Source organism: Xenopus laevis, chromosome 7S (assembly GCF_017654675.1).
Source record: "Xenopus laevis strain J_2021 chromosome 7S, Xenopus_laevis_v10.1, whole genome shotgun sequence".
Lineage (NCBI taxonomy): Eukaryota > Metazoa > Chordata > Amphibia > Anura > Pipidae > Xenopus > Xenopus laevis.
The window spans coordinates 92,292,562-92,304,859 of NC_054384.1; the positions used below are offsets into that span (position 1 = coordinate 92,292,562).

Sequence of the window (12,298 nt, forward strand, 5' to 3'; positions counted from 1 at the left end):
TACTTTAAGACACAGTTTTTGGGGTTAGAGTACCTTTAAATCAATCATTCCCACACTGCTGGGCTGGCCATGCCAATGGGTGTTGGTACGAGTAGGAGGAGTTTGAATAAAAAAAAAAAAAAAGTCAAAAGTGTTCAAGTCCAAAGAACTTTATTGTGTACAAATCATGAGGAGTGAATTTAGTTCTTGTATCCTCTGCTGGCTCTGCGTCCTCTGGCGCGCTCAAACTTTCTACCCTTGGAAAGAACATAAGGCCTAGGGGGGGGAAAAATGTCAGGTGTTAGTAAGAGCAACACACACAAACTGCGGCTTTTATTAATTTCTATATGAAAGTTACAGAAACTTCATCCTGTAGCTTGACAAAAAAATAAAAAAAATAAGTTGCAGATGAAATGTTGTGCATCACAAAATGAAGACAACTTACTTAGTGCGACTGTGTGGAGTACCAGGTGCCTTGCCAAAGTGTCTGTAGACTTCACGGGCCTTACGAGGGCCTAGAAAGCAAAGGTACAAAGTTACAAGATGCCAATGATTTATTTTTTAATAAAGAAGTGGAGTTATTTCAATGTAAAATGGCTCATTACAGCGCCACATACAAGAGTACTAAGGGGCACAAAACTATACCTTGGTGCCCCATGAATAGACCACATGCATCTGGGGCAATGGTTGTGTTCTACAACATACTACAGATTTCAAATCCAGTATAAAGTGCAAAGTGTAGCCCTGCACCTCTCACTCACGGACGCAACCTAGTATGAAAATTTAAAGGGGTGGTTCACTTTTCAGTTAACTTTTACTATGTTTTAGAATGTCCCATTCTAAGCAACTTTTCAATTGGTCTTCATTTTTTAATTTTTTTTTAATTATTTGCCTTTTTCTTCTGACTCTTTCCAGCTATCAAATGCGGGTCACTGACCCCCATATAAAATAAACGCTCTGGAAGGGTTCACATTTGTTATTGCTACTTTTTATTACTCATATGCAAATTAGGATTCGGTATTCAGCCGAATCTTTCACAAAGAGTTTGGGGATTCGCCGAATCCCAAATAGTGGATTCGGTGCATCCCTAAATAGAAGTTTGAGATCTTATATTATACATGGTTCAGGATTGTTGGGATGCCACTGAAGATGGTAAAGCAGCGCTCCCTGGAAAAGTGCCCTGGGTCAGAGAACAGGAGCACCAGCAGTGTAAGCGATTGTATCCATTACTATTCACTACCAAATACTACTCTATATCCTTGTAGTCAGGAGTAGCCACGGAGGATATTTACACATAACGTTAACATCAATATAGATTTATTTAACATTATATAGTACAGGTATGGGATCAGTTATCCAGAAAGCTCAGAATTACAGAATGACTGTCTCCCATAGACTCCATTTTATCCAAACTTTATAAATGATTTCCTTTTTCTCTGTAATAATAAAACAGTAGCTTGTACTTGATCCAAACTAAGATATAATTAATCCTTATTGGAAGCTAAACCAGCCTATTGTGTTCAATGTTTACATGATTTTCTAGTAGTATGAAGATCCAAATTACGGAAAGATCCGTTATCGGGAAAACCCCAGGTCCCGAGCATTCTGGATAACAGGTTCCATGCCTGTATATATATATTTTTTTAATTTGCTCAGGAGTCCCATTTAAGATGCTAAAATAAAATGCCAGATAATATCTATAGGAAACAGTATACATGTTAGCAATATTTATTTTTGCTGTGAAATTTGCCTTGTCTCGCAAAAGTGTGCAGTGAGAAATTTCCATGTTGCCTTTATCTAAAGATGGCAATTTTCCCCAAATAAGAGTGTAAGTGCCTAATATATCTTATCCTCCAACAATAAACACCACAAGACCAGACCGACCCTCCATGAAGAAAACCGAAAGTCGGATCTTGTCTGAAAACCTGGCAGCTGGGGAAACCCACACTCTTGTGTGTACCTTTTGCTAGGCAAATCTTTTGTGAATACACAATGCCATTCTAGGGTGAAGGGTCAGCAATACTATTGTTACCCTTTAGCGCTACGCCACCCTGTGTTCTCGCCTCCATGGAGTATTAATTTTTAAGGCAAGAGAAAGTTTATCATAAAGGACACTCACTACGTCACAATAGCATTCTAAAAGATTTCCATGCTGTATCTTGTATATGAATTCAACTCCAGGTAAGGAAAACATGCAGATACACCTACCGCCTGGAGCAGCATTTAAGCCAATATCTTTAGAAATTCAAAATAATATGTGGCTTTTCATGCTCCGCCAAACACAAAATGAACAAAAAAGCCAAGTCCAGTTACCTGAAAGAAGAACAGTGTTCTGGCCTTTGGGAGCAGCGAGGGCGAGCTGATCAAACGTCATAATCTGACCTCCGGCCTTCAGGATTCGGCTACGTGCTCCACTGGTCAATTTCAGTGCGCACACCTGAGAACATTTTTAGTAGAGAAATTGAGTTTGTGCATTATTTAATGGGACCAGTGTAGCCCCAAAATTGCAGGAGCTGTTAGACATTGATTTCCTAGCAAATCGCCAACAGACCAATGAACATTGTAGATGGATTAACTGTTGCATAAAACAGACATTTTTATTGAACCAATCCTATGAACCCTATTAAAGATTCAGAATCAAAAAATGTGCTAAATAAATGAAAACATATGTATTGCTCAGCAACATGCCAGTATGTATTCATTGGGAAAAAAAAGTACGATTTCAAAATTTAAACGCAGTAAACAAAAAGTAGTGTCCTGCTAATCTCTGCACCAGCAGATGAAAATATAGTAGTAGTAGTGAAATAGTATTCGATACTGTTTAACAGATCTGCTGTGGAACATGCAAGTAGTTAAAAGAAAAGTAAAGCAGAACTAAAGCCAGAAATGTTGTACATTATGTTTTGGGTTTCTGTACCAGCCCAAGGCAACCACAGCCCTTTAGCAGTAAAGATCTGTGTCTCCAAAGATGCCCCAGTAGCTCCCCATCTTCTTTTCTGCTGATTCACTGCACATGCTCTGTGCTGCTGTCACTTACTGAGCTTAGGGACCCACTCACAATATACAGTACACACAGAATAGAAATGTCACAGTATAAGGCTGATTAGTAATTAATACAGATAATTACTACATGGCAGCACAGAAATCAGTGCAATTAGCATCAGAATTTAATAATCAATCAGCTTATATTACAGACCAACCTAATTTCTGCTGGATAATTAGTGACGAGCCCTAAGCTTAGCTTCTCAACAGCTGCTCAGAGCCCACTGAGCATGTGAGTGTCACAGACACTTTCCAAGATGGTGACCCCCTGTGACAAGTTTGAAGTCCTGGATAATTACTGCTATTGACAAGCTGAAACTTTAGGCTGGTGCAATAAGTTCAGTATATAAAGTATGACATTTTTATCCATATTCCTTTTAAGGGTTTAGTTCTCCTTAAATGAGTCTTGGCTGGCTATGAGCTGATCTATTTAAAGCATCAAAACTAGGAGTGCAGAAAGTGGAAAACGCTGCTTTAACTTGCATTTACATTTAGAACTAAAAAAACACTGAAATATTGAATGAATGTATTATTGTAGGGATGCACCGAATCAACTATTTTGGATTCGGCCCAACCCCTGAATCCTTTTAGAAAGATTCGGCTGAATACTGAACCGAATCCTAATTTGCATATGCAAGTTAGGGACGGGAAGGGGGAAACATTTTTACTTCCTTGTTTTGTGACAAAAATTCACACAATTTCCCTCCCCGCTCCTAATTTGCATATGCAAATTAGGATTCGGTTTGGTCGGGCAGAAGGATTCGGCTGAATCCGAATCCTGCTGAAAAAGGCCGAATCCCGAATCGAATCCTGGATTCGGTGCACCCTTAGTATATTGTAAAATTGCTTTTATTAGACACCATTTATAGGTTTAAAAATTGCTCACCCTCTTTTAAGGTTTACTTAACATAAGGCCATTGAGCTGCATAGCCCTATATTAAACATATAGTAAAATGTTGACGGATAGCTCATGTTAAAGGAGGTATTTAATAGGACTATATCAAATCGTTGCTGATTGGCTACATGAAATACAACCTATCCGATGGCACTGTTTACCGTCAGTTTGGGGATATCATGGATCCTGACATCATCTGTGATACATCCCACCACAACTGCAGTCTTGTTTTCACGCCCTGGCAATTTCATTTTGCGAATCTAGGCGAAAAGAGAAATTAAATGAGAACGTTTATTTGGTTGACTTTAAATGAAATTACACCAGCTCTAGGAAAGAAACTTGGGCAAGAACATTTTAGATCTTAAAGGAAAAGGTAAAAATCACTGTGGAGGGCGCCTAACAGGTTAGCAACCTTAGCATTTAGTCACTTAAACAAATAATAACACCAAAAAATGAATGTGTTAAAGTAAGGAAAATATAATGTAGTTTTGCTCGGCAGTGTTTGCTTCAGAAACTCTACTATAGTTCATATAAACAAGTAGCAATGGCAGAAATTGGAAAAAAGTCTATATGGCACAGGTTAACTAGTGGATAACAGATAACACCATTATGTTCTACAAACCTTATCTACTGTATAATCTATTCTCCTTTGAATGGCTGCCCCCATGGCTACACAGCAGCTTGTTTTTGTTTCTGAAGCCAACTCAGCAGTTTTACCAGTGCAGGGCAACACAGCATTATATTTTTATTACTTTAAAATACTTCATTTTTTGATGTTACTTTTCCTTTAGGGTAAGGGCACAGGGGCAGATTCGGGCAGATTAGTCACCCCAGCGACAAATCTCTTCTTCAGGGAAACTGAATCTCCACAAACTGCCTTTTCACCGGCTAGAATGAAAAAACCTCCACCGGGATGGCACTCGCTGTGCTTCTTTTTTTATAGCCGCCTCACGAAGAAATTTCGGGCGACTACAGAAAACAAAGCTCCGCGAGTGCCATCCCGCTGGCAAGTTTTAATTTTAGCCAACGAGAAGGTAGGGAAAGGCGGTTCGGGAAGATTGTTTCCCCGAAGAAGAGGAGATTTGTCGCTGGGTGACTAATCTCCCCAAATCTGCCGCGTGCCCTTACCCTAAAGTGCTATACCGGGCTGATGTGCCACCCTAAAAAACAACAACCACCAGCCCGTGGTACTGTTTGAGGAGTCACTTTCTCCTTTTGTTCTCCCATGTTTCCCCCTGTGCCAATTCTAGTAGGATTTGATGTCACACACAAACTGAGCAACCTGTGTAGGAGACCTTGTATTAAAAGGGCAGAAACAGACCTACACCAATGAATCTACAGCTAATAATAGAAAAGGAATCACTCAGTAACACAAGCAGGTTTTCCTTATGTCTAACAGAGTAGGAAGATGGTCCTATCCCTCGGCCACTGGTCCCTTTTAGTGTATCTACTGCTCATGATGCAACAACTTGTGTCTTACACCTATACTTGTAGTCTTTTTTGCATCCAATTGCCCTAGTGTATAAGCATTAGGACTTTATTTTTTTATTTTTGGTTTCATGATCACAGAGATTATAGTTTGTCATTTCCACATTTTACTGCAATGCTACATTAAAGGGGTGGTTAAGTATGTTATAGAATGGCCATTTCTAAGCAACTTTTTTCAGTGATTTGCCATCTTCTTCTGACTCTTTCCAGCTTTCAAACAGGGGTCACTGCCCCAATCTAAAAACAAATACTCTGCAAGGCTACAAATGTATTGTTATTACTCAACTTTCTATTCAGGTCTTCTCCAATTCATATTCCAGTCTCTTATTCAAATCAATGAGTGGTTGCTAGGGGAATTTGGACTGACTGCTGAATTTGCAAACTGCAGAGACGCTGAATAAAAAGCTAAATAACTCAAAATCCGATACAAATTGCAAATTATCTCAGAATACCACTCTCTACAGCATACTAACAGTTAACTCAAAGGTGAACAACCCCTTTAAAAGTGCCTGCACACTGCTGTCATATTCAACACTGACTGGATATCACAGCAGCGTTCATTCAACCTTGCTAAGCAACAGTCAAGAGTACAGGGACAACATTTTTTATATAACCTTATTCCACCTTGCGTTTTGCAGAGTAAAGGGATACAAATACAAGACCAAACAGTTGAAATATACTAGTATTTTCCAAAGGTGATTAACAGTCAAAATTAGATATTGCCAAAAGACAAGAGGGGGCCCTGCTTGTATACATATACACATCTCTGGGGGCTTTACTGTCTGGTTATATTAAACATGTGGCACTCCTCTGCAATATGTAAATAGAAATCTCTCTGTAATTAGCCCGGAACACAATAACACAAGTATTACACACTTGGAAGATGCGATTTGCCATTTAGACATTCTGCATCTCTAAGAAAGCCGAAGCTGAAGAATTTTCAGCTCAACATGGACATAATTTGTGGTGCTCAGCATCTACACAAAATCAAGTTAAAGGGCATCGAGAGAGAGAGAGAGAGAGAGAGAGAGAGTGTGAGAATGAGCGTGTGAGAGAATGAGAGAGTGTGAGAGTGTGAGAATGAGAGATGTGGAGGGAGCAAAGGACAAGGCCAAAACTTTAAAGTGATACCGACACTAAAAAAATACTTTTTAAAATATGAATGTACATTAAATGTTACCTATAGGTCATGTTGATCGTTTTTTCCTGGAGAGGTTTGGTTTTTGTAAGTAATTATTAGTTGAAGTTACTAAACCTGACTGTTTTGCCAACCTGACTGTCCCTTCTCAACCTGTCAGAGTTTCTAATGCTAATGGACTCCTGCTGCACCAATATGGCAGCCCCCTCATACAGGAACATGGGGGCACCAGACAGGATATGTAAAAGCATTGGGCAAATACTTTATGGCAAAGTTAGAAGTTGCTTTCAAAGGCAATATTATGAAAGATGTAAAAAAAAATAATTTCTGGTGTCAGTATCTCTTTAAGGATATGGATATATGGCTGTCACAACTGAACTTAGCACCTTCTACTATCATACATACCCATGTCATTTCTGACCTGTGTAAATGAACAAAAATATATCCTACTTCATCTATGTCACTTGCACAAGTGTTTGTGCAACAGGAACATCTTTTGACACAGAGTAAAACAGAGCTGTAACCCCAGCGAAGTAATAAACATGCTGTTGCTCAAATGAGATTTAAAGTGACATAACAGAACACAACAGCAGTAATGCACATGAGAAAATAGCAATACTGAAATGAGAAGTACTTGGAACAAGAATGTGCTACGTGGCCCTCTACATGCTACAACTTTAAAGCACCGGGGACAAGAGAAACAACAGATTTTGTTCTGCAGTTCTTCACTTTGGATTCAAAACCCTGAGACCACTGACCCTAGAAATCAGGCAGTAAGTTTGCATTGGAGAATGGAAAACAAAATGCATTTAAAAAAAAGTGACAAAAAAACAGTTAAATTCTAAGTTACAGAAGCACATGAATTGTAAATATTTACAAGTAAAAAAAGCTAAAACCTGAGACTAAAAACCAGAACCAACTAAAATACAACACGAGGATAGGGGGCTCCAGACCTCAAAAAAAAAAAAAAAAAAAAAAGTCCAACACAATTGGCCAGTTTACACTATATGATGGCTGTTCTACACTTACATTCACATCGTTACTCTACTGGTAAATGCCAAGACCTTGCTGTATTACTACATAGCCTGGGATGAGCAAACATCCTGTAACCCATAGCAACCAGTCGTTCATTCAATTATCCATGCCCTTGCTAATAACTAACCGCTGTAGCTAAATCACATTTACTCCACTCTATACCAATTAGATTGTTACTACACTGGGTATGCACAATGGAGAAAATATGCAGACAAAAAGTGGTATAGAAAAACATTTTTTTATATATTTAACAATTAGGGATGCACCGAATCCAGGATTCGCCATTTTTTTCAGCAGGAACCGAATCATAATTTGCATATGTAAATTAGGGGCGGGTAGGGAAATCACGTGACTTTTCAGCACAAGATTTTTTTCCACTTTTTCCTTTCCTTCCTCTAATTTGCATATGCAAATTAGGATTCGGCCGAATCTTTCACCAAGGATTTGGGCCGAAACCCAAACAGTGGATTCAGTGCATCCCTATTAGCAATAAAATATACATCAAACTCATTGATAGCTTATAAGAGAAATTTATATACAACAGTATTGACAGATGTATAATACATAACCCCTAGTTATATGTTTCAAGGCAAAGAGACCACCACAAGAGACCGATATACATTAGCAAAATACAGACAAGTTACATGCTGTGTTTTAAACACATAATACTTACAAGACGGGACATAGAGAGGGGTGGCCTATTGGTTCGGCTCATGAACAGACGCTTCAGAACCACCCGGTTGAAACTGGAGTTGGTACGACGAGCCAAGAAACGATAAAGCTGAAAAAAGCAAAACATTGTTTTTTAAGTTGATGGATGATGAACTTGGGACATAAAGGAAAACAACATAAAATCATGAACGCTACCTTTACTAAAAGCCTCAGATAGATATCCTGGCTCTTGGGCTCCTTTCGCCGCACCTTGCGGTCCTTGTTGTGACGGATATCTATTCCCTAATAAGAGATAGGAAAGAAAATTTAACACCAAGCATAGTAACATAGTACGTTAGGTTAAAAAGAGACACTTCCGGCAAGTTAAAACTTTGAAATCTATTTTAACCTGCCTGCTAGTTGATCCAGAGGAAGGCAAAAAACCTCATCTGAAGCCTCTCCAATTTGCCTCAGAAGGGGAAAAAATTCCTTCCTGACTCCAAGATGGCAATCAGACCAGTCCCTGAATCATCTTGTACTATGAGCTATCTCCCATAACCCTGTATTCCCTCACTTGCTAAAAATCTACCTAGCCCCTTCTTATACCTATCTAATGTATCAGCCTGTACCACTGATTCAGGGAGACAATTCCACATCTTCACAGCTCTCACTGTAAGCAAAATAAGAGTTTCTTGCTATGGCTTTTAGTCTGTACAACAGCCCAAAAGAATGCTGCGGAGATTGAACCAATTTATTTAGTTTACTTGAACGTCTGAAATAAAAGGATGAAAGGGAATGTTTGTCATTTAGATTTTGTCCATAGGAAGTGACAGCTAATTGACACGGCATCACCCAAAAGTAACTGCAATGGAAAAAAAAAAAATCCTTCAGCTTTTTCTGTTCTCTGGTTTAGAGCCTTAAAGGCTTAATGAACTTAAAAAAAACCCCTACCCTACATAAATCCCTCCGACCTTAGTGTTACCCCGGGCAAATGCCCCTAATGTTTTACTTACCCCTCGGTGCAGATTCAGCCATCGGAGTTCACAGGCGCCATCTTTTTTTCGGTGTGGCGGCGTATGCGCAGTTGGAGCAATTTTCGCCAACTGCACATGCGCCAAGAAGATTTCTGAAGCTCCAGTCTCATTACAAAGACTACAGAAGCGGCTGAAGATGACGCCCGTGAACTCCAATGCCTGAATCTGCACCGAGCGGTAAGTAAAACATTAGGGGCATTTGCCCGGGGTAACACTTAGGCTGGGGGGGGGAGGGTCTATGTAGGGTAGGGTTTTTTTTAAGATTAGGATTGAATTCTCCTTTATAGGGGTGGTTCACCTTTGAGGTACATTTTAATATGTAATATAATGTCCAATTCTTAGCAATTGGTCTTCATTAATTATTTATGTTTTGCATTTTTCTTCTGACCCTTTCCAGCTTTCAAATGGGGGGTCACTGGCCCCTTCTAAAAACAAATGCTCTGTAAGGCTACCCATTTATTGTTATTGCTACTTGTTGTTACTCATCTTTCTATTCAGGCCCTCTCCAATTCATAGTCCTGTCTCTTATTCAAATCAGTGCATAGTTGCTAGGGTCATTTGGACCCGAGCAACCACATTGCTGGAATTGCAAACTGGAGAGCTGCTGAATAAAAAGCTAAATAACAACCAGATAGCTGAAATTGCAATTTGGAGAACAGCTAAATAAAGAGCCGAATAACAAAAAACCTCAAATAATAAAAAAAATGAAAACCAATTGCAAATTGTGTCAGAAAATCACTCTCTACATCATACGAAAAGTTAATTTAAAGGTGAACAATCCCTTTAAGACAATGTAACAAAAGTCAGTTCTCATCTGGGCTTCTGCTACATTGTTTCAGGAATCAGAACCAGCAGTGCAAAGGAAAGTCCTAATAAACAGGCTAGGCTACACAGTAAAGAAAGTGATGGAGCTGCCATAGAGAGACTGCGATCTACAAGTAGGGGAAAGGTCTAATCGTGAAACTGAAGGGAGGTAAAGTGTGTCCCGGGGGATGTACTTAAGCGGTGCAGCCATGGACGAACTCACCTATTAGGGTGGGCAGTGGTATATGTGTGTGTGTATAACCAGTTCAGGTTCAGAGAGAAGAGACAAGTGATTTTTATAGACTCTCTGGTTCTGAAAAGGTTCTTTAATCCCATGTCTCGGCCACTGGAAACAGGCCAGGTCCCGCTTACTAAAGCAGCTGCCATAGAACAGTGAGTCCATGGAGGAACAGTTACACGTCCTTTATTTAACAAGACTTATGGCACATTCACTCCCAACACTGGCCCGGTCGGGTAGCCCACAGTCCCAGGATGCCAGTCATCCCCTGATTGTGAGTACGCGGAAGAGAAGAAAGCGGGATTGCAGTGGATTATAAGGAAGTCGGGTTTCTCACCATGATGGCGGCTGTAGCAGCAGCTGCTTCTCGGGGAGGAAAGGAAAGAGACAGGCGCGGCGAACAGGCTTATGGGAACACAGGGTAACCGGAAGTTTGTAGTGGGCGCTCTAGCCTGAACACTCGGTGGTGAGCGGAGAACTAACAGGATGTGACAAGTGAGGAATACATAACTTGATGCACAAGTGCCAGTGTTTTGGAGTTTAGGGATGTACAGTCCTCTCTTTCAGCTTGAGTTTCACCACTTTACCTAAGAATCCAGGGGCACATGTAAATAATTCATACTATGTGGCTTCACTGTGGCCATATTTACATTGTAATCGCAATCATTCAGTTTGGACCTTGTAGCTGGGTTTTTGAAGACGGACCTTATTTTCCAAGGCAAGGACTGATCTGGAGACTGAACCCTAGGCTGGGGGAAAGGGTCATTTGATCTGGGCCCATAGGTTCAATTGGGGAGGTTTTTGTGAAAACTCTAGATAGAAGTAAATTGGAGTTAAAGGGGTTGTTCACTTTTAGTATGATCTAGAGAGGGATATTCTGAGACAAATTGCAATTGGTTTTCATTTTTTATTATTGATGGGTTTTGAGTTATTTAGCTTTTTATTCAGCAGCTCTTCAATTTGCATCTTAAGCAATCTGGTAACTAGGGTCCAAATTACCCTAGCAACCATGCATTGATTTGAATAAGAGACTGGCATATGAATAGGAGAGGCCTGAATAGAAAGAGGAGTAATAAAAAGTAACAATAACGATACATTTGTAGCCTTACAGAACATTTGTTTTTTAGAAGGGAGCCAGCGACGCCCATTTGAAAGCTGCAAAGAGAAGAAAAAGACAAATAACTATAAAACTAAAACCAATTGAAAAGTTGCTTAGAATTGGCCGTTCTAGAACATAATAAAAGTTACCTTAAAGGTGAACAACCCCTTTAAGCACTGTGTAACTTGGGGCTATATAAATAAGTGATGATGTGTTAGTATTGATATTATTGTCACAAAGTATTTATGTTCCGTAATGGTGTACAGTTAGTGGATCTTACCTGCCTTGCAGGGCCGGTATTACAAATTAACCGTCAATGTAGCTGCTGGTAAATTTGTGATCACCAGTCAAAATGCTCCTGGTCTGCCTCCAATCCACCCCCAGTCCATCCCTTTCTAGCTATAATACTTACCAATTTCTGCTCCATGACTTGGCCCCGCCTCCTTGATGCCATGGTTTCACCCCTGTTACATCACTGCCCTGTTACATCACTGCCCCACCCATTTACATCACAATCCTCCATCCTCCCCTTCTTGGACCTGCCCCCCACCCTGGCCAGTAGACTTTTCCAAAAAAGGTGGCATCCCTATGTACAGTCAGGGGTGATTATTGGGCCGATGATGCCTTGAGGTGGCTTTCGTACTGCTGCCCCACCTTCCTGTCCTCATCTTTACAGTGCCAGAGGGGTTCCACATCGCTAGTGCATACCTTCCAACATTTTGGAAACAGAAAGAGGGATAAAACGATTTGCTGCGTGCAATTTTTTTTTAACCATGCCCATTTGGTGGCAACACCCCCTAATTACCATGTCCATTTCACAAAATTTGGCAGGTTATGAAAGTTTGAACACATCATTTCTGTGGTTTTTATGTGTTTTGCTAATGAAGTTGAATTG

The 12,298-nt window shown here is 40.0% G+C and overlaps 1 protein-coding gene across 1 annotated transcript; it reads right to left on the minus strand.

Moving 5' to 3' along the window:
- Positions 1 to 138: 138 nt before the first annotated feature.
- Positions 139 to 10,685, minus strand: rpl18.S (ribosomal protein L18 S homeolog). The gene is given in 7 exon segments (NM_001089212.2): positions 139 to 255; positions 425 to 494; positions 2,293 to 2,416; positions 4,078 to 4,176; positions 8,251 to 8,358; positions 8,445 to 8,531; positions 10,642 to 10,685. Coding segments are annotated over 7 exon segments (567 nt in total). The 5' UTR covers positions 10,645 to 10,685; the 3' UTR covers positions 139 to 179.
- Positions 10,686 to 12,298: the final 1,613 nt, after the last annotated feature.